Source organism: Malaclemys terrapin, chromosome 2 (assembly GCF_027887155.1).
Source record: "Malaclemys terrapin pileata isolate rMalTer1 chromosome 2, rMalTer1.hap1, whole genome shotgun sequence".
NCBI lineage: Eukaryota > Metazoa > Chordata > Testudines > Emydidae > Malaclemys > Malaclemys terrapin.
The window spans coordinates 38601638-38628021 of record NC_071506.1 but is presented as its reverse complement, the minus strand read 5'-3'; the positions used below and the strand labels follow the sequence as shown (position 1 = coordinate 38628021).

The window sequence follows — 26384 nt, the reverse complement described above, 5'->3', positions numbered from 1 at the left end:
CTTAAGGCAGCAATGAATCTGAAAACCTCATCGACTATCTATGCTTAGAACCTTTTCATCATCACTTAACTCTGCCTCACAAATAGGATCAAGCAGGTATACTGCCAGGTGATCTGGATATTGTATCAGTGGCCTAGATATTGAATTTCTAGGGTATACAAATAGTGATTTTTCTTTCAAGAGGCCTTGCAGTTCTCTTAAAAGAGAACACTTTTATACTAGAAAAATACTAGTACCTGAAATAAGTGATGAGTATGCTATTCAACAACTAGGCACGTTCCTTTTGTGTACCATCCAAGTTTGGACCCTGACGTTTGTGAGATTTACAGGGTCACAGATCATTTCCTTTCCTTATGGCCAATCAAGTACAAAGTACAAACAGGCAAAATCTATTCCTCTAGAAAGAAAGTGCTTTACTAATTTACTAAAAGAATTAGTCACATCTAGTATCCATTACACTGGTCTACAATTTTTGAGAAGTCATCTGCTTCAGAGATAAAATGTGCTATTTATTATGTATTTTGATGTGCTGAATTCAAATATGACAATTAAAACAACTGATTGGCTACTGTTTCTAAGATATTTAAGTTTTTACATTTTATGTCTATGTATATTGTGTAGATAGTAGAGTTTTAATCATAAATTGTAAACCTAGGTCTTTTCATGTGTTTATGGTTGCTTTACATGATAATATTTCACCTGTCCTGTTTATGTAACACTTTAAAAATCAGCAAAAGGGTTATATAAATAAAATTTATTATGAAACAAAAGGCAAAAAACTATTATGTACATAGTTTAGTCCTATTCAGTGTCTACTCGGTGCTTCTTGGCTTGTCTCTTGTATTCATTAAATGGAGCATCTCTTGTCACTGTCCAGCAATAGTCTGCAAGCATTGATGGGCTCCATTTGCCCTGATAGCGTTTCTCCATTGTTGCAATATCCTGGTGAAATCGCTCGCCGTGCTCGTCGCTCACTGCTCCGCAGTTCGGTGGAAAAAAATCTAGATGAGTGCAAAAAATGTATCTTATTGACATGTTGCAACCAAGGCTTTTGTATGCCTTGAGGAGGTTTTCCACCAACAATCTGTAGTTGTCTGCCTTGTTGTTTCCGAGAAAATTTATTGCCACTAACTGGAAGGCTTTCCATGCCGTCTTTTCCTTGGCACGCAGTGCATAGTCAAATGCATAGTCTCAAAGAAGTTCACGAATCTGAGGACCAACAAAGACACCTTCCTTTATCTTAGCTTCACTTAACCTTGGAAATTTTCCACGGAGGTACTTGAAAGCTGCTTGTGTTTTGTCAATGGCCTTGACAAAGTTCTTCATCAGCCCCAGCTTGATGTGGAAGGGTGGTAACAAAATCTTCCTTGATTCAACAAATGGTGGATGCTGAACACTTTTCCTCCCAGGCTCCAATGACTGTGGGAGTGGCCAATCTTTCTTGATGTAGTGGGAATCTCTTGCACGACTATCCCATTTGCAGAGAAAGCAGCAGTACTTTGTGTATCCAGTCTGCAGACCAAGCAAGAGAGCAACAACCTTCAAATCGCCACAAAGCTGCCACTGATGTTGGTCATAGTTTATGCACCTCAAAAGTTGTTTCATGTTGTCATAGGTTTCCTTCATATGGACTGCATGACCAACTGTAATTGATGGCAAAACATTGCAATTATGCAGTAAAATAGCTTTAAGACTCGTCTTCGATGAATCAATGAACAGTCTCCACTCATCTGGATCGTGAACGATGTTGAGGGCTGCCATCACACCAGCGATGTTGTTGCAGGCTACAAGATCACCTTCCATGAAGAAGAATGGGACAAGATCCTTTTGACGGTCACGGAACATGGAAACCCTAACATCACCTGCCAGGAGATTCCACTGCTGTAGTCTGGAGCCCAACAGCTCTGCCTTACTCTTGGGTAGTTCCAATCCCTGACAAGGTAATTCAGTTCACCTTGTGTTATGAGGTGTGGTTCAGAGGAGGAGGATGGGAGAAAATGTGGGTCCTGTGACATTGATGGTTCAGGACCAGAATTTTCATTCTCTTCCTCTTCCTCATCTGACTCAAGTGAGAGTGATTCTGGTGCATCAGGAACCGGCAGTCCTTCTCCGTGGGGTACTGGGCGTATAGCTGATGGAATGTTTGGATACTGCACAGTCCACTTTTTCTTCTTTGACACACCTTTCCCAACTGGAGGCACCATGCAGAAGTAACAATTGCTGGTATGATCTGTTGGCTCTCTCCAAATCATTGGCACTGCAAAAGGCATAGATTTCCTTTTCCTGTTCAACCACTGGTGAAGATTTGTTGTACAAGTGTTGCAGCATATGTGTGGCCCACCTCTTGTCCTGATCTCCAATTTTGCAGCCAAAATAAAGGTGATAGGCTTTCTTAACCATAGTGGTTATACTGCGCTTTTGTGATGCAAAAGTCACTTCACCACAAACATAGCAAAAGTTATCTGCACTGTTCACACAAGTACGAGGCATCTCTGCTCACTTTGGCTAAACAGAAATGTGTCCCTTTGCAAAATCAAACACTGACAAATAAGAGAGCACGACACTGTATGATTTCTAGAGCTGATATAGGGCAATTTGTTCAGCAGAGTGATGTAAGCTTCGTTATGATTGCATCATCCATGACTTCTAGGAATAACATGATGCAATTCATATCATGTATGACGCAATCCCAGCTTCAGATTGCATCATTCATTGTTTTGCCTAAAAAGCAAGTACTGTCCAAACCCAGTCATAGATTTATTCGTAGATCCAGTCAAAGATGTATTTTAGTCATTTCTGGTTTAAATTGAGATCCCTTCCCTTTATAACTCACTTATCCTCCGCCATTCCCAAGTCAAGGGTCGTATATACTGACCCAATAGCATATCTTGAAAACTAGAGCCAATCAACAATTTTAAGCATCATTTTCGTTCTCAGTGACCCAGAATTAGTAAAGTTTGACTACATTTATTTCAGAAGCATTTTGGCTGTAGAGCAGTGTTATCAGAGCCAGCTGAGACTGGAATTAAAAGGACACTTAATTGAGATGTATAGAATACTGAAGGTATAGTGAAAACTCACCAGACACATCTGTTTCTTCTATTCCATAATGCAAGAATAAGAGGACTTGGGTTGAAAGTGAAAGGCTGTACATTTAAAGCTGCTAAATGGCAATACTTTTTTATGTAATATACAGTAAACCTGTGAATTCATTGCCTCAGAAAATCTTTAAAACAAATAATTTAGCAAGGTATTTTAATGCATTTGACAATTGTATGATCATAATAACATTTGTAAGCTAAGATAATGGTAGAAGAAATTAATATTCATGCTTCCAGGCATAAACTGATCATGTCTGGGGCTTGAAAAGAAGCCCATCCCTCACAGTTAGTGAGCTGGGGCATTCTACGGTTATACACTTTCCTCGGACACAGCAAGAATTGGTTACTGCTAGAGGCACAATACTGGAGTAGATAGACTAACAGTATGATCTGATTTGGCACAATAACTACAGTAACTGTGGGACCTAAACTTACTCCAGGGGCAACCAATGATGAAAATACCATGACAGTGATTTAAATGTATACATAGTACCTTTCATCCAGGCGAATCCAGAAGTGCTTTATAAATGTTACAAACTATGGGCTAGATTGTGGATTTTAAAGCCAAAGGGTGCTTAAGAGGCAGTACAGGGGCAGAGAGATTGTCAGTAGGGAAGCCACTTCTATAAGTGGGATTCTCCCCCTCCCTCCCTCCAGGTTAGGTCCATCAGCTGATGTGGCGGGGCGAGCACCACCCTTTTCAAGTTGTAGGGCATCATGGACTTGCGCACAAGGAACTGGTAAAGTCTTTATTATTCTCTTCCTGCGCTCTTTCACAGCCGTGAAGAATGGCCAGAATCTGTCCTTACATGTGGGAATAATTTCACCCAAAACAGAGATGCAATCGGAACAGAAATGTGGCCAAAAAAAGTGCATAACACTACACAAGAGTTTAGGACAGGAGGCTAAGAATACTGTATCCAACTGAAAGGATGGGGGAATTTTAGGTTAGTAGAATGTACAGTGATCCCTGAGTTAAAATTAGACTATGACACCAGGCTAACACTCCTATGCTTGCAAAATGTGCCATAGGATTTTAATGTCTATTTTAAATGGTCAAGACTTCAGTTTTACATCCCATTTAAAAAAACACCACCTCTAGCATAGATACTCTGTTCAGATACCACTGTGATGCATTCAGATAAATGGATAGCAGAACCATGATACAGTGGTTGGGCATTGGTTCAGAACTCAGAATGAAGAACACCACCTATTGAATCACCAACACGGCATTACTCCCTTCAGCGCTTACTTTCACCTTAGAGCTCTCTCATCCAACAGCTGACCATAGCTCATGTCGTGAGTTGAGATCACAGTCTGAGGCTGTGTGGCTGCAAATAATGTCCATTCATTATAGTTCTGCTATTGTTCAATTTTTTGTTCCATAAAAAACAATTTTTGTACTTGTAATGTGGAAAACATAAAACAAATTACAGCTATAATAACATCAAACTATTATCATTCTTATCTTGAATCCAACAATCACACATAAAATTGGATTCCTTATGAACTACTGGATTTTATTTAATATTCTCACAGTTGGTTTGTCAACAATCAAGTCATCTCATCATCAGAACTGGATACTGAGTTTCCTGTGTTTGTTTCTTTCTTAGTTTTGCCTAGCCAATTCTCTGTATTTGTATTTCTTTCCTTTGTACCTTACCTAGAGTTTTGAAGAACAGAAGAATCTCTTCTGTGTTCCCATCAGTAAATGTCCTTGTTTATGCAGAGCAGTTTTCTGCATTTGGCTTACCCTATAGATCTTAAGTTTGGAAGCTTGTTTCGCCATGTGTTATATAGCTCTCTTATTTCAAGCTACCAACACGATTTTTCCTTTTTCCTTCGAAGTAATTCTTTTAATATGGCATTGTGGAATTTCATGTTATTATTTTTCAATGAGTAGCCATTATCTTCAAATTAGGCTTTCAATTTGAAACAGGTGTAAATGATAGGCCATGGAATTAAAATTTAGTAAACAATTCTGTTGGCGATGTACAAGAGGGTATAGAATGCAGCTTGCTGTCTCTTCTGCAGGGCTAACCAAGTTTGTGGAGTTTTTTCCAAACCTGAAAAACATACTCTTTTTTTCTGGAACAACATGAAAATCTGTGAAGGTTTCATGAAATGAAGTACAAAACACATGCTATATATGAGTCACTTCATGAGCACATTTACTTCTCAAGCACACATTGCAAATCTGTAAGCAAAACACAGCAACACAATCATCAATTCCTCAGGCTACTGACTAGTTAGGCCTTCCATACTTTTGTAGCTGTCCTTAGATACTGAGATGCTTTTACCACTTCTTTGTTGCTTAGGACATTTAAGTGAATGAAAGTCAGACACTGAAATGGTTTTTAAGGGGGCAAGCTGCAACTTTATTGACTTAACATCAGGGCCGGCTCTAACTTTTTTGCCGCCCCAAGCAAATAAAAAAAAAAGCGCCGGCCTGCCGTAACAACCCCCTCCAGCACCGCGCTGCCCAGCCCCACCGAACCCCCCCAGCGCTGCGCCACTGAAACACCTCCCCGAGCGCTGCACCGCAGAAAAACACACTCCCAGCACCATGCCGCCGAAACACCCCCCCCAGCGCTGCGCCGCCGAAACACTCCCCCCCCCCCAACGTCGCGCCACGCCGCCAAAACAAAAACAACCCCTCCCCCCCCCGAGCGCCGCCCGGCCGAAATAAAAACAACAACAAAAAAACCCTCAAGCGCCGTCCCGCCGAACCAAAAAAAAAGCCCCGAGCACCCCCAGCCACCCCAAGATTGGCTGCCCTTTACAAGGTGCAGCCCCAAGCACATGCTTGGTTGGCTGGTGCCTGGAGCCGGTTCTGCTTAACATTACGGCCACCCATCTCACATACAGGCATTTAACTGGGTCTGGTGCAGGGTTACGTGGCTGCCATCATATAACTAATAACTCAGGGTAGACCCTTAATCCCTAGGGCACAGCTCACTTCTGAATCCTTTAGCCTTCCCTTGCTGGGAGGAGTTGAGAGTACCAAAGGGGACCTCGGTATTTGAAGACTTCAGGCCCCCATACAGGCACAACATCCACCAGCTAAAATCTTAGGTCCCATTTATCTCTAGGGGGAACTGGCCCTTTTAGCCTTTGTCCACACTGGACACCAGCTGCAAGTTTTGACAACTGCACATTCCTATATTTTCTTTTAAAATTATGTTTCTAAATCCTAGTATTGGTTACCCCAACTTTGCCTCCACATTGCTGCAAGGAAGGCAAACAAAAAAAGCTATTGAGGGCAGTGAATGTATTCCAGCACTCTTGCCTATTATAACGTTTTAACTGAACCAATTTGAATGTGCTAACAACAAGCTCAGTTGATGCTGACCTGGCTGGTTAGACGTGTGCATCTTTGAAAAGCTGACAGCATTTAGAAATTACCTGTTTTTTGTGAGTTTACTTCCACATTTCCCACCATTTTGATACAACTGACGTAGCACTCTCTCATACCCACAGATTTGGGTAGAAAGCAGGATCTTCAATTTTAAATGCTAGAAAACTGGACGGAATTTGGGATTCTGTTCAAATATAACATGCATGTTTGTAAAAGCATACTTACACTGGACTGGCTTGTTTTTTAATGAACTGGCGACACCTCCAGTGAGGCACAGCATAGTTTCTCTCATTGCATCAAAGGGGTTCTTCTTTGCAAAGAGTCTTGTTGATGCAGCTTAGTTCTGATTTTTGGGAGGCGTTTTGAAGAGCTCCAGGGAGATTCTTTGCTCGGTGATCTGAAATCAAAGAGTTTGAAAGTCATTCGTTATTTTTTTTAGCATTTAAACTGGTTTTTTCCTCCCACATCCAGGTTAGACTCTAGGAAGCTCCACCCTTTTAAAATGTATTTTTCAGTTCTTGGAAGTAAAGGATGAGGAGCTAATTTTCTCTCTCATTTATTATATTCTTCTCTATTAACCTTACAGATGGAATATTTAAGAATCTGGATTTAATCTTATTTTTTTTCTTTTGAAAGCAAATTGTTTCTGCCTCTCAACAGAAAGTATGATTTGAGATGAAAAATTGCAGCTAGAAAGTGGTAATAGCATTGAATCAAATTGTACTAGAGTAAAATCAGCAATTTCAGTAGAATTTTATATATGTCTAATTAGTTTTTTAAATGTTCTTTTCTAGATTGTGTTCTTAACTGGTTTTGGATATGTTTATGTGGACATTGCTCATTGCTGTGGTACAATAATAATAACTTTGGCACCAGAAGGAAGACCAGGACCTGTCCAGATCAACCTGAACAGGTATATAAAGCACATGGAAGATCATAAAAAACGTTGGTAAATTTAAAAACTTATCCAGGAAAGTCATTAAGCCCTCTAAGTGTGAAGTGACTTATGAAATCTGGCATAACTGTTTGTTTTGTCTAATCCCACTGCATACTCAGTGGCATAAGTTTAGACCACATATTATGTTTTGTATATCACAGTAAAACATGACAATCTAACATCTGAGGTCATGTCACTCTAGGGTAAACACTCAATGTCTGGTATAATAAACAGTGCTGAGCTGTTCATTTTAAAGAATTAAAAATAGTTTCCATTGTAATTTTGAGTGTATTCACAAGTTTAAAGTTTGTGGCCAGTTCCTGCGGTCCTTACTCGTGCAAAATTCCCACTGAAATTGGTGGGAGTTTTCTTCAGTAAGGGCTGCAGGAATGGTCCTATACACAGTAGTTAACTATGCACTCCATCATCTTTATAACACTCTTCCTTAGAAGACTCTCTCCCACTGTTAGAGCATTGCTAAAACTTGGCTCTCAAATCCATTCAACTCTAATTTATAACATCACCTATTTATAACACTCAGAATTCTCGGCTTCCAGAGATGATGTTACAACGAGAGAGGAATGTGTGTTTGCAGAGTTTTTATTTGAGCTATAATTAAGGATTAATCCCTGAGAAATTGATCATCCAGCAGCACTAGTTTTTTTGGAAAAACAAGATGCCAGGTCAAATCAAGTAAAATTACAAACTCATGTTTTCCTTTCCTCCTATCTAGAACTCAGGAGCAGACCGTTATATTCAAAATGTTCATCAGCCAGGCAAGCCTTGCAGTGTTTGATGAAATCACAAATCATAAAATGTCATCTGAACTTCTGCGGCTTACAGTGGACAACATTTTCCTTAACATGGCACCAGTAGCCAGCTACTTGAGATCCCTATCTCATGAATTCCAGGGAGAGACCTCTGAAGGTCTTCTTCGGTTTTATAGTCTCCAAATATATTGTGGAGACTTGCAACTGGACAACCAGCTGTATAATAAATCCAGTTTCCATTTTGCAGTCCTGCTGTGCCAGGGAGAGAAAAATGAAACCATGCAGTGGTCCAAAGTGAACAACCTCATTTTATCCAACAAAGATTTGGAAGAATATAAGGAAAACTGTTTCATAAAACTCTGCATCACTTTATCAGAGGAACAGAATTTCTTGTTTTGCGTTAATGACCTCAACTTCGAACTGAAACCAGCGAGGCTGTATGTGGAAGACACATTTGTTTATTACATTAAGACCTTATTTGATACATATCTTCCAGACAGCAAAGTGATTGGTCATTGCATGAAAACCTCAACTATTACCCAGATACTGCCTGAACAAGTGAGACAGCATGCTAAAGCTTTAGTTGACCCAGTGAAGTTAAGGAAGTTAGCAATACAACCTGTTAACCTCTTGGTCAGTATCCATGCTTCACTAAAGCTGTATATAGCTTCAGATCACACCCCTCTCTCCTTCTCTGTGTTTGAAAGAGGACCCATCTACACCACTGCCAGACAGCTGATCCATGCCTTGGCCATGCATTATGCTGCAGGGGCACTGTTCAGAGCAGGTCAGTGTTTTTTCCTTACTCTGAGAATTGTAACATTTTCATTATGTACCAGTATCCAGTAATTCTCTCACAAGCTACTTACTACAGTCAGATCTGTTGTTTTGTGCTTTAGATGGTCTTGCAAAATGACTATAATAATCTAAGAAACATTTGATATTCTGCAATATGATGGGGGGGTCAAATAAAATGGTGGGGCTGAAATTGATGTACGTTTAAAGCTGTGGTGAATGTTAGTTGGCTACCTGAAGACTTTTCCAAAGCCCTGTAAAAACTATTGTAATGTATTCTATCCGTTTTGGTTTTTGTCATCTCATATTATAAATACAATCAGAATCAAAACACAAATTCCTAACATGAACTCACAAAAAAGAATTTATTTAATCAAATTATTCAATAAGTTGCTATGCATTCAAAGCAAATTATACCACTGTATGTTGTTTTCTTGTTAAACCTTTTGGCTGCACTTTATGATTAGGAATCTGTCTTTCTTCATAGAGCCTTCATGCTAAATTGGCACACAGATGTTTATTGTCCTTTGATCCATGAAGTATGTAGTTTGCTGTACTGTCTTTTTCCCATACAGAATCAATAGTGAGCAATTAGCCTCTTAGATTAATGGATGCATTCTTAAAATTCTGTCGCCCATAAATTCATAATAGTGTCTCAGTCTCTTCTACGCCTTAATAGGCATGGGAATTTGTATATGATCACATACAGTTAATGTAGAACTTATTGCAACATCGTATTTATTTTCCTAAAAAAAGAACAGGAGTACTTGTGGCACCTTAGAGACTAACAAATTTATTAGAGCATAAGCTTTCGTGGACTACAGCCCACATCTGAAGAAGTGGGCTGTAGTCCATGAAAGCTTATGCTCTAATAAATTTGTTAGTCTCTAAGGTGCCACAAGTACTCCTGTTCTTTTTGCGGATACAGACTAACACGGCTGCTACTCTGAAACCTGTCATTTATTTTCCAAAGTATCTTAGAGTCAGATTTTCTAAAATCTTATTTTTTCCGCTTTTCCTACATGCACAAAATGTGTACACATTTTCATGCACAATTACCATGATTGTGCATGTGTATCAGGTATTTATAGATGAATATAGTCAATGAGATGCCTAACTGGCCTTTCCCATGTGCAAATATCTGATTTGCAGAGCTGATCATGCCATAATGGTGCACTTACGTGCAAACATTTTTTAAAATCAGGTCCCTTTAGTACTAAAGGAGAGATTTAACTTCCTGCTAATTAAGAGCCAAATTGCAGTCCAACTAATGCAGTGGAACAAGATGCCCATTACCTCCATGCACCAGCTATCCATATCACAGGTAGCAGTGTGGTAGGGGAAGCTTATGGACTGGAATGGTCACCTTTTGGATTTGGAGTTAGCCATCTCACATCCTCCAAATAATTAACAGGAAATGACAACTTTTGTGGCTTGGGCAGTGTTTGAAGGGGAACGCTGTTTAAAAATGTTGTTTAACACTGTCACATTACATTAGCAAAAGTCATATGGAAATTTTGAATTTTATTAGGCAAAATTAATCCCAATAGGTTGCCTATTAAGAGAACATGGTGGATCTTTGCTAAGACATTGTAGTAATAGTTATTTCTTGTTAGTAGATATAAATTCTAAGTGCCTTCTGATGTGTAGTGGAATAAGGCTTATGAAACATTGTGCAATTTTAATATAGAATTTGTGAATTTGGTGGATCCTGCTCAGTTCCTCGTTTCTCTCCATATACACACACTGCCTCCCACACTTGAGTTCCATTGAGAGCCCATCAGCTTCACTCCAGTGTATGGGCCAGAAAGGGTCGCTCATGATGCAAAATACCTTTATTTCTCTCTCCCTCTCTCTCACTCCAAGGTGAGCTTGCTGCCTTCCAGCCTTGCCAGAACCAACAGCTCATTATTCAAAGCCAAACTGTAGTGCACAGTCACTGGAATGCCAGGTTGTCCCAGAACTTTGTATTTAAACAGTTTCAGCCCTGCCTATCCGTAATAGTTGAAAAAGCTGATTGGCAGTGTGTGAGCAGAGTTCAGGCAAGTTCAGTACCCCACACCTCGGACTGGCAGGGTCTGTCAATTTGGTGGAGAGGCTACAGGTTCTACCCTCTGTGGGATCGATCATCTTAGGTCATTCACAAGCAATCTGTGGTCAGTGATCAGATCAGCACTGATCATTTCTCGGGGATCTGCATCCATTCTTCCTCACCAGGAGAACCATTGTTTTGATGATGGGGTCTTTGAGGTAGAAGCAGCTCCTGGAAGGACTCCATTTCCTAAAACATTTGAAAAAACCTGAAATGTACAAATATGGTAGATGTAAATGGTCAGTGCAACATTATTGATCAGAAAGGATCCTGAGCAGATGGAGCATTCATTCCATCTGTACACCACTGCCAGCCTCATCCTGTTTTCCATCACTTTATACAGCGGGAAATACTTTTTAATAGAAATATTACATTGAAGCGAGATAGCAAGCCCATGCTGGAGCACAGGGTTCCCCTGGGCTCCCAACAAGAGAGGGCTGCCAATGGGACACACCTCTGTAGGGCAGCAATTGCAGGACTTTTGCCAACGTCCGAAGGTTTTCATTCCAGATCTTCTCCTGGAGTTGCCAGTTGACAGTACTTGGGGGTTTTTTTTTTGGTTTTTCTATCCATCCCAGCCTCTCCCTCAGGTCCACTATGATCCCTGCTTTTTATCTTTAGTGTACTGTACCTCTCAACTGACAAAGCTGAAGTGGGGGACAGATTCTACAAGAATAATAGATTTTCCAGGAGCTTAAAATGATAGCACGAGATTAATTTCTTTCACATGAGTAACATTTTCTCTCTGCTCAGTTTCATGATTCAGTTTTACTTAGGAGTGGCTGTGAGGGGTAACAAAGAAAGAATCTGGAGAACAGAAACCCACAATGATGGGTTGGGAATAAGGAGAGCAAAGCAGTTTCACGGCCCTTAGTAGGAAGACAAGAGGCAGTTCAGTCCCTCTTTTACTATTCTGTTACTATTATGTATCATGTAACTCTGGCAGCCCTAACTGAAATCTGTGATTGTAAGACTGGCAGAGCAGGCAAGTTCCAATGACTCTTTAGTGTTGTTTCTGAAATAGTCTCGATAGGCTGCTGAAAACAACAGTTATGGCAGCACCATCTCTTTAATAACCTCCTGCCAATCCACCAACCTGAAAAAGAAAAGACCTGCAAACCAGATTTACAGTGAGACTCACAACAGAGCACTATACAGTGGCCATCAGGCTGGCCTCTGACAACCCTGTATTTATATAGGAAACCAGATCTCCAGATACCTCTCCTGGGATATTCATAAGGAATACTCCCTTATGAGTAATCTAATCAGCATGTATATGTCATTGCTGTTTACACAACTGTACTGAGAAAAAGACATTTGTCTGGCTAGAACTAGGCTCAAAGAAGAAAGTGATCAGCTCAGAAGGGTTGGGGTGGATGAAAAATAACTTCTCATGCACTTGTCAAAAATCTGCATCCCCTTTTCCAACACCCCATCAAGCAATTGACCTCCATGCTCCCATAAGTCTGTACATTGAATCGCTGTAAACTGGCTGTCATGATTCTCTCACATAAGGATGAGAAATCACTATGTTGCCTACAAAACAAGCTAAGCCTCCAGTACTGTTGCTTCTAGTTGTTAGAATCTAGCCTCCATCTCTCCACGCACACATTTAGCAGAAATACGGGAGGCTCGTGGAAGGAAGTCATTCCAAAGCTATTTGTGAGTTTGCCAAACGGATTTCTTTGATTTACAAAGTATGAAAGATTGCCATTTCTGAATTCATAGTGGATGAGTTATTTCCCGTGTTTTGCTCAGAGGAAGTTCATAATGTGGTGAATTCTAGTGTAAAAAAAAAAGGGCAGGGGGGGATTAAGGAATAACTTTTTTCACAACTGCTGCTTCCACAATTTTAGTGAATGTAACATTTGTCTTGTTTCTCCACATAGGCTGGGTTGTCGGATCTTTGGAAATTCTCGGAAGCCCAGCTAGCTTGGTGCGAAGTATAGGGAATGGCATAGCTGACTTCTTTAGGCTCCCATATGAGGGGCTGACCAGAGGCCCAGGAGCATTTGTCAGTGGAGTTTCCAGAGGAACAACATCGTTTGTTAAGCACATTTCCAAAGGTAGATCTTTCACTTCATTGGTCCTATTTCTGCCGTGTTGTCATGCATTGTTAAAGAATGTGTTAAAGTTTAAAATGAAATTGCCTGCAGCTTTGTTTGCCTTGTTAGGTTGCAAAGAAATGCAGGGAGGATAACAAAGCTCATATATAATGTCTTATGTATTAAACAGATCACTTCTTGACTACAGTATGCTAGAATGTTTCAGAAACTTCAGAATTTTAAACCTCCCATTGGGGAAACCAAGATTGGCTTGGCCATTATTCCGTGTGATAACTACAGAAATATTAAAGGTGTTCAGTACTTCTGCTAAACATAAGAAATTCTACACTATGTTGCCTCATCATATTTATTATTTCTAAAAAAAATGTAGATGCAGTTGTCATAACTTTTGTAAGTACATTTTGATGTGAAGGCAGATCTGAATTTAAAACACAGCCAGCTTTTCTTTTACAAGGATACATAAACAGTGCCATCTTGTGGCTTAACAAGGTCAGTAACAGAAAATGGAGCATTAGCTGTTTGCTAGCAATTCAGATTCATACAAGAGAAGCTCTTGTAGGATCATTTTATGAATCTTGGTTTACCTTTCCATCCATCCCCATTATGCTCATGTCAGACTTGTAATAGTTTGGGAACCAGGGAAGGATATGTGGATGAGCTGTGCTTGTCACTAGTAAGGCAGGCCTGGTGAAGGGCAATGTAAAAGGCATGATGTGCACTAATGAAGCACATTGATGTTGCTTAACAAATAATAATAAATGTATGTTACACATGGGCAACTTATTCAGTTGAATTGCTGTTCTGTTGCTAAGCATATTTCAGTGAGACTTAGAATAAAACAGTCTGATCCAGATTCAAACATATAACTACGTGTTTTTAGGTACGCTGACATCAATTACCAATCTTGCAACAAGTCTTGCTCGGAATATGGATCGTCTGTCACTGGATGAGGAGCATTATAACAGACAAGAAGAATGGAGAAGGCAGCTTCCAGAGAATTTGGGAGAAGGACTGAGGCAGGGGCTTTCCCGCTTAGGCATCAGCCTTTTAGGTAACGTATTGTTACCAATTTACTATACTTATACTGGATATTTATGAACTACTCATCAGTCTTTTGTACAGTGGTATGCAGGTTAAAAAGGCCAAAACTTTCTTAAATGGCCATAGAGTTACTTATACGAGATATTGTTTCTGTTCATCCAGGATTAGGGTGAGTTTAAATATTGTTTTTCCTGTTAATAATAATTGCAGATATAGAATAACTTCATATTCTCATGCTGTTCTTGGGAAACGCTTTTATTGGTACATGATGTATAGCTCAAAATGAAAGAATAATTCTGTGTTGGGCATGCTGGTTTGTAGGGAAGTCAGCACAAAGACGTCATCATTCTGATGATTACTTTCCAGTGAGTTATAGGAAAACTTTCTAAAACTGATTGTGTTTTCTAATGCACAATAGATATCAGAGATGCTTGTTTTTGTTTGAAAACCACTTGAGCGTAGTGCAAATGTCAAGTAAACTTTGATGAAGAATTCTACTTTTGCAAAGAAAGCCAGATTGGCCTGGCTCAGTATAATTATATTAGTCAAGCAGCCAAATGGTTTGGTCAGAGGTGAAGATCACTATGGATATTTCAAAATATTACATAAAAGTTTGAAAACTAAACCACTCTGGAAAATCTCTAAAAGGAAGTTTTCTAGTTAAAGCATTCAGGAACTGGATTTTCTAGGGTACTTCTATTTGTCACACTAGCAAAGGAATGCCAAATTGTATTCTTTGGCAAGGTGCCTTAGTGCATATGAAGGAGTATGAATCCCTTAGAGATCAAAGTGACCAAAAAACAGTCCAGAGCTAAAGGTTAGAAGAGACGAGCTTGACAGGATTTGTCCTCATTCCTAATCTTCAGTACTATACACAACTCCTAAATTTACAACCGCAACCCTGAAAGCCCCAAAGAGGAAGTGGTAAAATGTTACAAGTTCAGGTTAAGTTACTGAAAATTATTTTAAGCAAAAACATTAGATGATATGAAGCCCTGTCATTTGATAATGCCTGTAACCTGGCAAGCTAGTGTCCTGAGAGAAAATGTGCATGAAGCAGCAATTTCATATATTAGTAGCCACTAACCCAATAGTAAACTGGTACAGATATTGCAAATCATAGGCAGTTTAGAGAAGGTTTTTTTATTGGGCTGGGGGCAGTCAAGTTGAGTAGCTGGATGAAAGATTTCAGTTTGGGAAGCATTGCGTCAGTCCAGTATTGGATGCTGGTGAGAAATAGTCTGGTGATCTTAGCTCAGTCACAAATAAGACCATAGGCCAATGTGATGGCCACCCTTTTGACCAACACAGAGGCGATTGAACTGGGGAACTGCAGAGCTAAAAGCATGAGCTGCTACAACTTGAGCTAAAGAGACAACACTCTGTCCTGGGGGGCTGTAACAACTAATATCCTCTGTGGATTGGCTCATACATGCCACCTGTAACACACACATACCAGTGGATTACACCACACTTGTCACATACATCCAGGCACAGTGCACTAAGTAGTCTAATATCTTTTTGAAAGGCTACCGTGGTTATGTGGATACTTCTGGGTTTATGAAAATAGCAGGAATTAGAATGCTGGAGCCTCCTTGATTACCCAAGAACTCAAACATTATGTTGGAAATATGAGGTTATTAATTTGGCACTTAAACAGTACTCCTCTAAATACCAAATAACGTCTTGCTTTTAATTGCTGCTGTTCCTCAAAATACGGAAGAAGAGCAGCAGTTTACATTTTGGCTTAGGCTGCAGTTGCAGCACTGTTTTATTTTAAAATTTCAACAGTCCCAGGAATAAGGAACTTGTACTCTCTGTCTCCATGGTTCTGTTTACAAATTCTTCACTGCTAAAGTAATACCTACTATTCTTAGCAATAGAAATAATTAACCTCCCAAATAAATACCTGTGGTTACTCTAGGGGAATTGACAAGTATAGAGCCTGTCAGTATCAGTGAGGAATCAGCAGACATCACAATTGTATCAGACACAAATCTTGATTTCTTCTTGATAACATCAAAAAGACTGATTCTCTTATTAAGTATACAAACAATAGGCATCTAAGTTATGTACATAATACACACAAATCCCAGCTGTTACAGATACATCATAATGACATTTCTCCCCTGACCATTCAGTTTTAGGGATTTTAGAAATCCATCCAAAACAGATTTGGTTGGAGTAAAGTGCTGCAGTACTGGTTTGCTTTACCAGCACATTTATAGAACGCTTAAAATAAATACCTCCAGTGTCTTTTTTGTACAGTGAAGTGAAATGAAGTGGTGCTGCTGTGTTCTTTTCTCTCACGAACAGGAAGCATTCAGAATGAATCTAAAGATAGGGATTGCTAGGTCCTTCGTAGAAATAATTTCTATGATTGCATAGATTAATAGAAATGAAAAAAACATGGAAAAGACCTATAGGATCAGATGATCAAAGCAGCATAATGTGTGTTCCAGTCAACCCAAATGTGCAGACAGTTTGGGTAATTGCATATGCAAATGGCCAGTTTTAGTCATATGTGTGCACAATTATCTGATTTACATATGTATTTGTGGTAATTGCACAGAAAAAAATGAGTGCACATTTGCACACCTAACTTGCTTGACAATCTAGCCCATTATGGCCCCAATTCAGCAAAGCACTTAAGCACGTGCTTAAGTGCTTTGCTGAATCAGGGCCAAAGTCATGTACTCTGTCTCCTTCCCAGTGCAAGTTGTTCCCCACAGTGCATTCTTAAGTGCTTCGTTCTGTCTAGTTTTAAATGACTCAAGCACTGTCAGGGTGTTGTTTGATTTGATTGTTATCTCTGGCTCGCTATTTTCTTATTTTCTAGTTACAAGGAGACTGCTGGATGTTTTCTGTCATATTTTTGATATCAAAAGAGTCTAGGCATTTTTTCTGTTACAGATCTCAATATAAAAGTATATAAAATATAAAAGTGTAGATTGTGGTATTTAGATTATAAACTCCTCAGTGCAGGGGGCCATGTCATCTTTTGCATTTTGTATAGCATTAATCACACTATCATGTCTTAAATAAAAACTAATAATTATGTGAGAGAGAATATTGATGCTATGGGATCAGTTTCAAAAATGTTGGCTCTGGTGAAAGACACCACATTGAATCAGCTCCTTTTTATGAAATGGAACATTTTTGAGTAATTGAACAGCTGTCTAACCCTAGCGAAACAGACGTTTCAGAAAAACTGAAGGAGGACTGTACACTCCACTCACACTATACTTCATGCTAGCGAGCAATCTTATTTAGTAGTATTAGTAGAATGTAGCATGAATAAACTAATAATTCTGTAGTTAGACAATGTAAAGCCTGGCTTTTGGAAGCTGTGATTTCCATTACAGACAACCCAGATCTGAAGAAGAGCTCTGTGTAAGCTCAAAAGCTCGTCTCTTTCACAAAAAAGAAGTTCATCCAATAAAGGATATCACCTCACCCATCTTGTCTCTCTAAACTTTATTATTCACTATAATAGTGGTAGTATTACAGTTGCATCCATTGGGATCAGGGCTCCATTATGCTTGGCTTTGTACATACAAGAAAGTAAGAGACTGTCCCTGTCCCGAAGATCCTGCAGTCTAAAATCCTAATCCAGCAAATATTTATGCACATGCTTAACTGTATTCACAAGTGGGCCTGTTCATTTCAGTAGTACTACCCAGTGCTTAAGAGTGAAAAGCACGTGTTGTTTGCAGCAAGGCAACCACTTTCTGACCATATTTTCAGAAACTAGAACACTTGTGTCACACAACTGACAAAAGTACTCTCTGTGCTTATGACTCTACTGCCAGCTTTTGACTCAACAGCGACACATGCATTGTTTTCATAGTGGAGGATTTTCTTCCTGTAACATATTGATCTAAATGAATGAAACACAGAACAAGTGGCATTAACATTCACTGTGAGCAAAAGAACAGCTTACATAGATTCTATGCCGTTTGACTTTTCTCTTCACTCCAAACACTGTTCATCACTCTGAGCATTCGTTCCATTGGAGTGTTCTATTTGTTCCTGGCAAGGAACTTCGACTTGCCCTGAACACACATTTTGTAGTTATAAAAAGACCACTTTTTTTTTTTCAGTCAGCAGGGATACAGTATAAAATCAGAGTAATCAGGTTGATGGTTGGCAGATGTCATAGCGGTTGTACAATTTTTTGGTGTGGTAAAGAAGGGAAATGGGTTTTGCTTTTATTGTATTGGGAGGACAGGAGAGTGAGCCTGGCAATGAAGGGCCTGTGAAAGAGAAGAATAGGAGGCAGTTGGAATGAACAGACAATAAATGGGGGGCAGGGATGTCCAAGGTACAAACTACAGAGGTCATAGTTCTGGTGACCTCACCATTGTCCAGGAGCTGTAAAGGTGACCCTAACTGAGCCTCTGCTTCCCCCATGCTCCTGCTGGTAAAAAATCTGTGCTCCTGGGCTGGTTCCACCCTGGGAGCTGCTTCTTCTGCCAACAACATATGAGTGGGGAGGGATAGAGCCACATAGGGCCAGCTGCCCTCAAAGGATAGTCTTCTCTGCACAGTTCCAGGGACTAGGAGATTTGGAGAGACCTAGACAGGCTTCAGGGGTGCATCTCTAGCCGTGTTGCTGATTCTGGCTTCAGCTTGGGGCAAGTCTCTGCTCCTGGGCTTGCTCTGCCCTGGGAACTTCTTCCTCTCCTGAGCCCACATGATTGAGGGAGGATGAGAGCTGCATGGGTCCAGCTGCCCCATGGAAGTGGGAGTACTCTCAAAAGGAAGTCTCCCCTGCATTTCTCTGGGGAAGCTTGATGAGACCCAATCACAGGTACCAAAAGGTTAGTTAGATGCGAGTACTGTTGTTTATTATATGGATTGTGGTAGTATTGTCTTGGGCACGATATAAATAATAATGTTATGTATCATAGTCACAGCAGTTTCCATTCTGCTGTCTTGTCCTCTGGGCCTGATTCCATCAGAGAAGTGTGTGCAGCACACCACAAGTTCTTTGGAGTAAGCTCTTATTCATTATTACCTTATAACATTGCTCAAGTAAGTAATTTACTAGTGCAAGGATTTAGGTGGATTACATTTAATAAGGCAATAACTTCTGTTCTGAGAGTGCAGTTGCAGTGCATGACCTCTGTAGGTTGGGTGAAAGAGGTCAAGAAGTCACATAATACTGGAACTTAGTACTACACAAAGAATTATTTTTTTTCTTCAGATGTGTTAACAGTTGTACAAGAGCAAAGAATGGATGAACAGCTCCCGTTTATGCAATGGGGTGTTGGTGTATTTTGAAATCAACAAGCATGAGCAGCTGTTAACAATTAATGAAATGGAACTGAATTGAAAAGTACAGCTCTTCCACAGCACATAGTTAAGGAAGCTTCATAGCCTGGCATTATAATACAAAGAGTTAAAAATGTGACTGAAATGAAAGATATAATGAGTATTCACAATAGCGGGCAGGTCTCTTACAAACAAGGAGGCAGCAATACAAACATGCTTTTCTTGGAAATGATATACACATAAAAAGTGGAAGAAGTGTGTGTAACTGGAGGAAGGTTTACAGTGCTTTCATATTACATGCATTTTGGGGATGCAATGTTTTAGAGAACAAGAATAGGGGGAAATGTGAACGTTCTTTTCCCCCAATCTCATTTGTTATTTGGAAAATACACCAGTTCTCATCATTCAAAATCAGCAGCTCCTTCATTAATCCAGTGCCCATTTCTTAAGATCATTTTAAAACCAGTTAGGGGCTAGCTAGCATATGTCAGTCTGGTAAACGTATTGGGTCAAATGCACCCCTGGTGTAACTCCATTGAAATCAGTGGAATTATTTAGGGTTACCATACGTCCGGATTTTCCCGGACATGTCCGGCTTTTGGGGGCTCAAATCCCCGTCCGGGGGGAAATCCCCAAAAGCCGGGCATGTCCGGGAAAATCGGGAGGGAGGGCTGGGCCGGGGTCGCGGTGCCGGGCGCGCGGTGCCGGGCCGGGGTCCAGGGGCGCAGTGCCGGGCTGGGAGCCGGGCCAGGGCCGCGGGGTCGGGCCGCCGAGGGGGTGCGCTGGGCCGCGGGGCCGGGAGCCGGGGGGTCGGGCCGGGAGCCGGGCCGCCGGGGGGGTGCGCTGGGCCGCGGGGCCGGGAGCCGGGCCGCCGGGGGGGTGCGCTGGGCCGGGAGCCGGGGGGGTGCGCTGGGCCGGGGTGTCGGGCCGGGAGCCGGGCCGCTGGGGGGGTGCGCTGGGCCGCGGGGCCGGGCCGCCGGGGGGGTGCGCTAGGCCGCCGGGGCCGGGGGGTCGGGCCGGGCCGCGGGGTCGGGCCGCCGGGGGGGTGCGCTGGGCCGCCGGGGGCCGGCCGGCAGTGCTGGGCGGGCCGGGGGTGGTCGGCCGGGGGCCAGGGCCGGCACCCCAGGGCCCGAGCCGACCCAGGCTGGAGCCGCCGGGGGGCCAGCCTGGGCCGCGCCTCCTCCCCCCACACCCCCCCTTACCTGCCCAGGCTTCCCGCGAATTAAATGTTCGCGGGAAGCAGGGGAGGGGGCGGAGACTTTGGGGAGGGGGCGGAGTTGGGGCGGGGAGGGGGCGGGGCCAGGGCCCCGTGGAGTGTCCTCCTTTTGGAGGCACAAAATATGGTAACCCTAAATTATTCCTGGGTGCATTTGCCCCCATGTGCACACTTAGTGCCAGATAGAAAGTGAGCTCTTCAGAGTTTTCCATGCTCTAGGAGAAATGCATGGCTATAAAGGTAACACTTCCAGGCAATTTCTTAGTCCTTAAGTGGCTGCTTTATCTTGATATTTGCAGCAGGAACTGCAAACTGAGAGCTATCTGAGGGGTCTGCAAACTTGCACCCGGTGAATTGCTTTGCAGTGAGCAAAGGACTTTAGCTCAGGCAGCCCATTCTCTAATTGATGTTATCTAACTAGCACCCTGTCACTTTGTCCAATCATTGTACTCTTAGTGATTTCCAAATAGTTTATCTATCAAAATTACAATAACTAGAGACATGTCTGTGGTAAGTGGTTTGAGTAAACTCAAGATCAAAGAAATGTACCACCTCACATACCTGTTTACATTTAGGAAGATTTAAGTTGGAGTCCTCTGTTGATACTAAAAGCTGGAGAGGTCATTGTGTCACTTGTAAAAGTTTGAACCATACACATTAAAGTAAAATATGGTCGTTTTAACAGAAGAGTAACAAAAAGTCCAAAAGTCTAATTCTACTAATCTTAGTAGTATATCAAAAGTTGCATTAGCTTATGAACATTTCTGGCAGTGGAAGAGAATATAAACATGATCTATTGAATGCAAGCAGTTTTTATTCTCGTGAAGTCAATCTTAGGCTTACATGAAAATCTCATTTCCATAACTGCTAGAAGTCTTTCAAAACTAGTGGATATTTATTCCACTCCCAACATTTCCAGAAGCCACATACAGAGTGAACTACATTATATCAAGTCAGCAAAGGCATTTAATAAAAAGTAGTTGAAAGACAAAAACATATTATGAAGTTAAGTGATTTGAAGGTTTAAAGAGTGAGACATGTGAAAGGGAAGTGGAGGTTTAGTCTAAACGAAGCGAAAATACTGTTTAGATAACTGGTAAATGTATGCTAAATAGCTGTATAAGAGGGTGGAGTTCAGTGTTCAGTCCAAACAAAGCTCTCTTCCAACGTTCAGATTTGATCTTGTTTTGAGATTTTAATCTTCATTAATTATTGGCGACTCTTGTTTTTTCAGGAGCAATTGCTGGTATTGTAGATCAGCCAATGCAGAATTTTCAGAAAATATCTGAGGCCCAAGCTTCGGCAGGGCACAAGGCCAAAGGTGTTATCTCTGGTGTAGGGAAAGGAATTATGGGAGTGTTTACTAAGCCAATTGGAGGAGCAGCTGAACTTGTCTCCCAGACCGGCTATGGTGAGTTTCAATGATTTTGAGATCTCAGTATTAACTTTAAAGAATATTCTTAAGATTTGGTCATGAAATACAGCCTGCCGTGTCTGTTTATATGAATCAGTAGCTATTTTCCTTGCAAAAAGGTTTAAAATACTATAGTTAAATTACTATAAATGTTGTCTTTCTCCCTTAAAAGTCATCCCGTCGTGCTCTCTTGCATTGAGATCACAGTCGTGTGTAGCACCAGAAACATAGAATGTACTATGAAGTAATTTTTGGAAGCCAGGGGAATTAGTTACAGAAACATATGTGCTGCAAGAGAGTTTTCAACAGTAAATGTAATGCAGCAATAATGTATCGAATTAGAGCATTATTTTGTGGGTGCTTGATCTGTTACAGAAAAGAAAGAGTTGTGTTGTCTTTAAATAAAGAATCTGAGAGGAAAAAAAAGAATTATGTGGTGGGAATATCCCATTTAAATTGTTGTGCTTCCGGGTAGGGAATTTAATTCTGGTTTTGGATATACTGGTAACCCCAACTTTATGATAGAGGAATGGGCATGCCAAGTAGATTAAGCACTAACAGTAGTTATGGCAAATCCTTTCAGATCTAGGTAAATGCACTTTGGACCAGTAAAATATGTGAAAGAGTACCATGAAAATGATCTAAACTTGCTAATAGCATTTGCTTCTGGTGTCATGAATCCTCAGCTCCAAAACTAAAGGGTTAAAAAAGGGAACAAGATACACATTGGCAACAAATCAGTCATTAAGTTAACGTCAACCAATTTTTAAATGATTTTTTTGACTTTTGGAGTGGTGCTTTTAATCTGAGTGCGTTCTCCTCTTTTTCTTGATATACTGATTCATTAAGCCAGCAGTTCTCAAACTGTGGGTTGAGACCCCAAAGTGTGTCACGAATCCTTTTTAATGCGGTCACCAGGGCTGGCATTAGACTTGCTGGGTCTGGGGCGGAAGCCGAAGTCTGAACGTCACCTCCCAGGGCCCAAGCCCAAACCCAAGTCCCACCACTCAGGGCCAAAGCCTAAGGACTTGAGCCCTGGGTGGCGGGGCTCAAGTTACAGGCATCCTGTCTGGGGCTGAAGTCCTTGGGCTCGGTCTCCCCACCAGGGGTGGTGGGATGCGGGCTTTGGCTTTGCCGTCACACCCCTTCCTCCCCCTCCCCCCACATACCCCAGCCAGGGCAGTGGGGCTCAGGCTAAGGTCCCCCCTCCTGGGGTCATGTAGTAATTTTTGCTGTCAGAAGAGGGTCGCGGTGCAATGAAGTCTGAGAACCCCTGCATTAAGCCAAAGTTATTTGTGAGTGGAATATGAGGAGCTGCCTTAGAGTCGAAATTTTGAAAAATTATCTCCACACTTCTCTTTACACACAGAATACGTCCCTGATCTAATCTGGGAGATAGTAAATAATTAAATAACAAGCAAACATGCTTGGTAATCTTTTTTATATCCTGTTGGTAAAAAGACTTGTGTACAACTCAGTCTCTTCTTCAATGGTTTTACAATATTGTGAGCCTGATTTTATCTCTCTTACACTGGTTTGGCTCTGGAGTAATTCCTCTGAAATCTGCATTCCACAAGTGTAAAACTGATGTCAGTGAAATCAGAATCTGGCCCTAAGTTGTGGGAACAATGTTCTTTTTGTTAACTGAAGAATCATTGTTTCTAGGTTTAAGCCCAGAGTACAACCATTATCAAACTACAAGAAATCCATAACCGCAGAGGGACAGTTTTCACTGCAGATATTGTATACAACACATCATGTTTTCCATGAACATATGACAGAAAGAGTTAGCCAGGGAAAGACATAAAAACTATATCAATAATAAATGGCAGTGCGTGAGAGAGAAACACACAACAGTTAGAATAACTCTCAGCCACAACTGGATTGGAAGTTGGGTCTGTGCCTCTTGGGAGGGACCCTGGGGTGGGGGACCACACAGAAATAAACACATGTTCTCTCTCCATCTGTAAATGACATTTTCACTTGCATAATGCTGAGAACTTGGGTAAGCCAATTGTTACAAGTGGGAAGCTTCTTTTAAGTATTAGCATCAACATGTGTGTTAAAAATTAAAGTATTTTTTCAAATACTGATGTTTTGTTTAAATTATTATCCATTTTATGTTTAAATTATTATCCATTTTAGAAAAAGGAATATAAATTACTGACACCCCTATGTAAAAATGCCTATTGCTTCATTGGAGTGCTTAATTTAACAAAATCATTTTCCTCTGTTGTTTACTTATGAAGGGCTCAGCACTATACCTTGTTACACTGCTCCGCAACTCTTAACCTAGTTTCTGTCACTCTTGTTAAAGAATTTATTATATCTCTGAAGTTTTTACAAACAAGTAATTCTTGGTCTAATGACCATACCTCATTTATAAAAATTTACAAGCCACCAGAAAGCACACATGCTGTATCATCTTCTACTCTGGATATTCTACTTAGAGACCTGTTTAACTGCTTCTTGTAGTCTTCGTTCTGTGCTGGCACTAAGAAGAACTTATAATAAACCAGATGCCCCAGGAGATCTCATAAACGTATATAGATCCATGTTTAACAGCTGGATTAAGTAACTTAACATTTAAATGCTGTACCTAGGCAAACTTTTCTTCTAATTTTTACCAATCACGGCACATATGTGGAAGTATTTTAATTCTGAACAAGGAAGTTAACGGTGGTCTTGGCTTTTTATACATAAATTGTAAATGATGTGTCTTATCCCATTTTGGAATGATGGCTCTCAAGGGCATTATGTTTCTCTTATTTGCTAGTGTGTGACTGACTTTTAGTACATTCTTTTTTGTTGTTGTTGTTTCTTGCTAAGGGTTAAATGCACAGCTATTGCATTGTAATGTTCAATGAATTATCTTTATTACAGCTTCCAAAGATGTGACATCAGTTTGTATCTGCACTGTTTTATGAACCGCTCTAAACAGATGACATCACTGCAACATGTAACTGTTTTCCAGAAAACAACTAGTAAAAATCTTAAATTCTCTTACCACAGGTATTTTGCATGGAGCTGGACTTTCTCAGCTTCCCAAACAGCGCTATCATCCAAGTGATCAAAATGTTGAGCAGGCTCCAAACAGCCACGTCAAATATGTCTGGTAAAATTATTTAGACACTTGCTCATTTTTACATCCACATTGTTTATTAATAGGTTCTGGCTCTTGGTCAAGTTAATCGGCTTCTTCCCTAGGAAAGGCTGAGTTATAGCAGTTTATTTAGGAATGTTAAACACAAAGGTACTGCGTAGAAACCCAATCTGCAAATGATGGACTGCTGATCTGCTTCCAGCTTTAGAACTGCAGAGCTAATCTTTATTTAATGACATTCAGTAAGTTTTTACTTATTTATCATTGCACTGAGCCCAAGAAAAATACTGCACATCTCCAGAAATAGCTGTCACTGAAGATAGGTTTACTTTCTGCACTGGATTTGGATCCAGCTTCTCAGGGTGATTTCTCTATTGGGATGAGAAATTGGTTGACCTAGGTGAACGTAATTATGAATAGCCATGAAGTTATTACGTCAGTTTTGCAGCAAATCGTTAAGGAGTTATGATAAACTTTACAGAATAAATGTGAAACCTTGTTATTTAAATCTTATACATGAGTATTGCAGGAAATGTGGTATTAGTTATTTTAACAAAAACAAACTCCAGCTTATCTTGTATTTTTAGGTGGCAGGCAGCTACAATCTTAAGTGAAAACCTGGAAGAAAAAAAGTGAGTTACTACTTTACACATGCAATTTCTAATACTGACTTATTTTTAAACAGGAAAATGCTTCAGTCTCTAGGAAGGCCAGAGGTCCATATGGCACTGGACGTGGTTATTGTGAGTGGATCAGGCCAGGAGCATGAAGGATGCTTGCTGCTTACGTCAGAGGTGCTATTTGTGGTCAGTGTCAGTGAAGACACACAGCAGCAGGCATTCCCTGTGACTGAAATTGAGTGTGTAGAAGACCATCAACAAAGAAATCTGCTGAAGGTGCAACTCAAACAACAAAGAGTGCCTTGTGATTTGGAGGTAAAGACATATAGTAGTATCCTCATTTAAAGATAAAGTTGCATTGGTGAGTTTGTCAAGAGTATCAGTAGGAATCAGTTGGTGGCATGCTCATCTCTGGGTCAGGAGGTCAAAGATTAAGGTCCCACACCAGCCACTGGTATTTTTAATCTTCTTAGTAGTAAAGGTGCTGTCATTCCCTTCTGCCTTTTTCAGTTATTGTCCAGATTAAACTTCAACATCCACCACAGTGCTTTTCTGGAATAAACTTGGTAACGTAGCCAACATTCAGAGGGGTAG

At 40.7% G+C, this 26384-nt stretch overlaps 1 protein-coding gene across 4 annotated transcripts in view; it reads left to right on the top strand.

Moving 5' to 3' along the window:
* Positions 1–26384, top strand: part of VPS13B (vacuolar protein sorting 13 homolog B) — a 960935-nt gene that overhangs the window by 925225 nt on the left and 9326 nt on the right. For all 4 annotated transcript variants that reach the window (XM_054017509.1, XM_054017507.1, XM_054017510.1 and 1 more), the window contains exons 55-61: positions 7254–7372; positions 8130–8953; positions 12943–13119; positions 14000–14170; positions 21888–22064; positions 25080–25182; positions 25856–26105. In XM_054017509.1, coding sequence (XP_053873484.1) covers positions 7254–7372; positions 8130–8953; positions 12943–13119; positions 14000–14170; positions 21888–22064; positions 25080–25182; positions 25856–26105 — 1821 coding nt within the window. The remainder of the gene's footprint in view (positions 1–7253; positions 7373–8129; positions 8954–12942; positions 13120–13999; positions 14171–21887; positions 22065–25079; positions 25183–25855; positions 26106–26384) is intronic.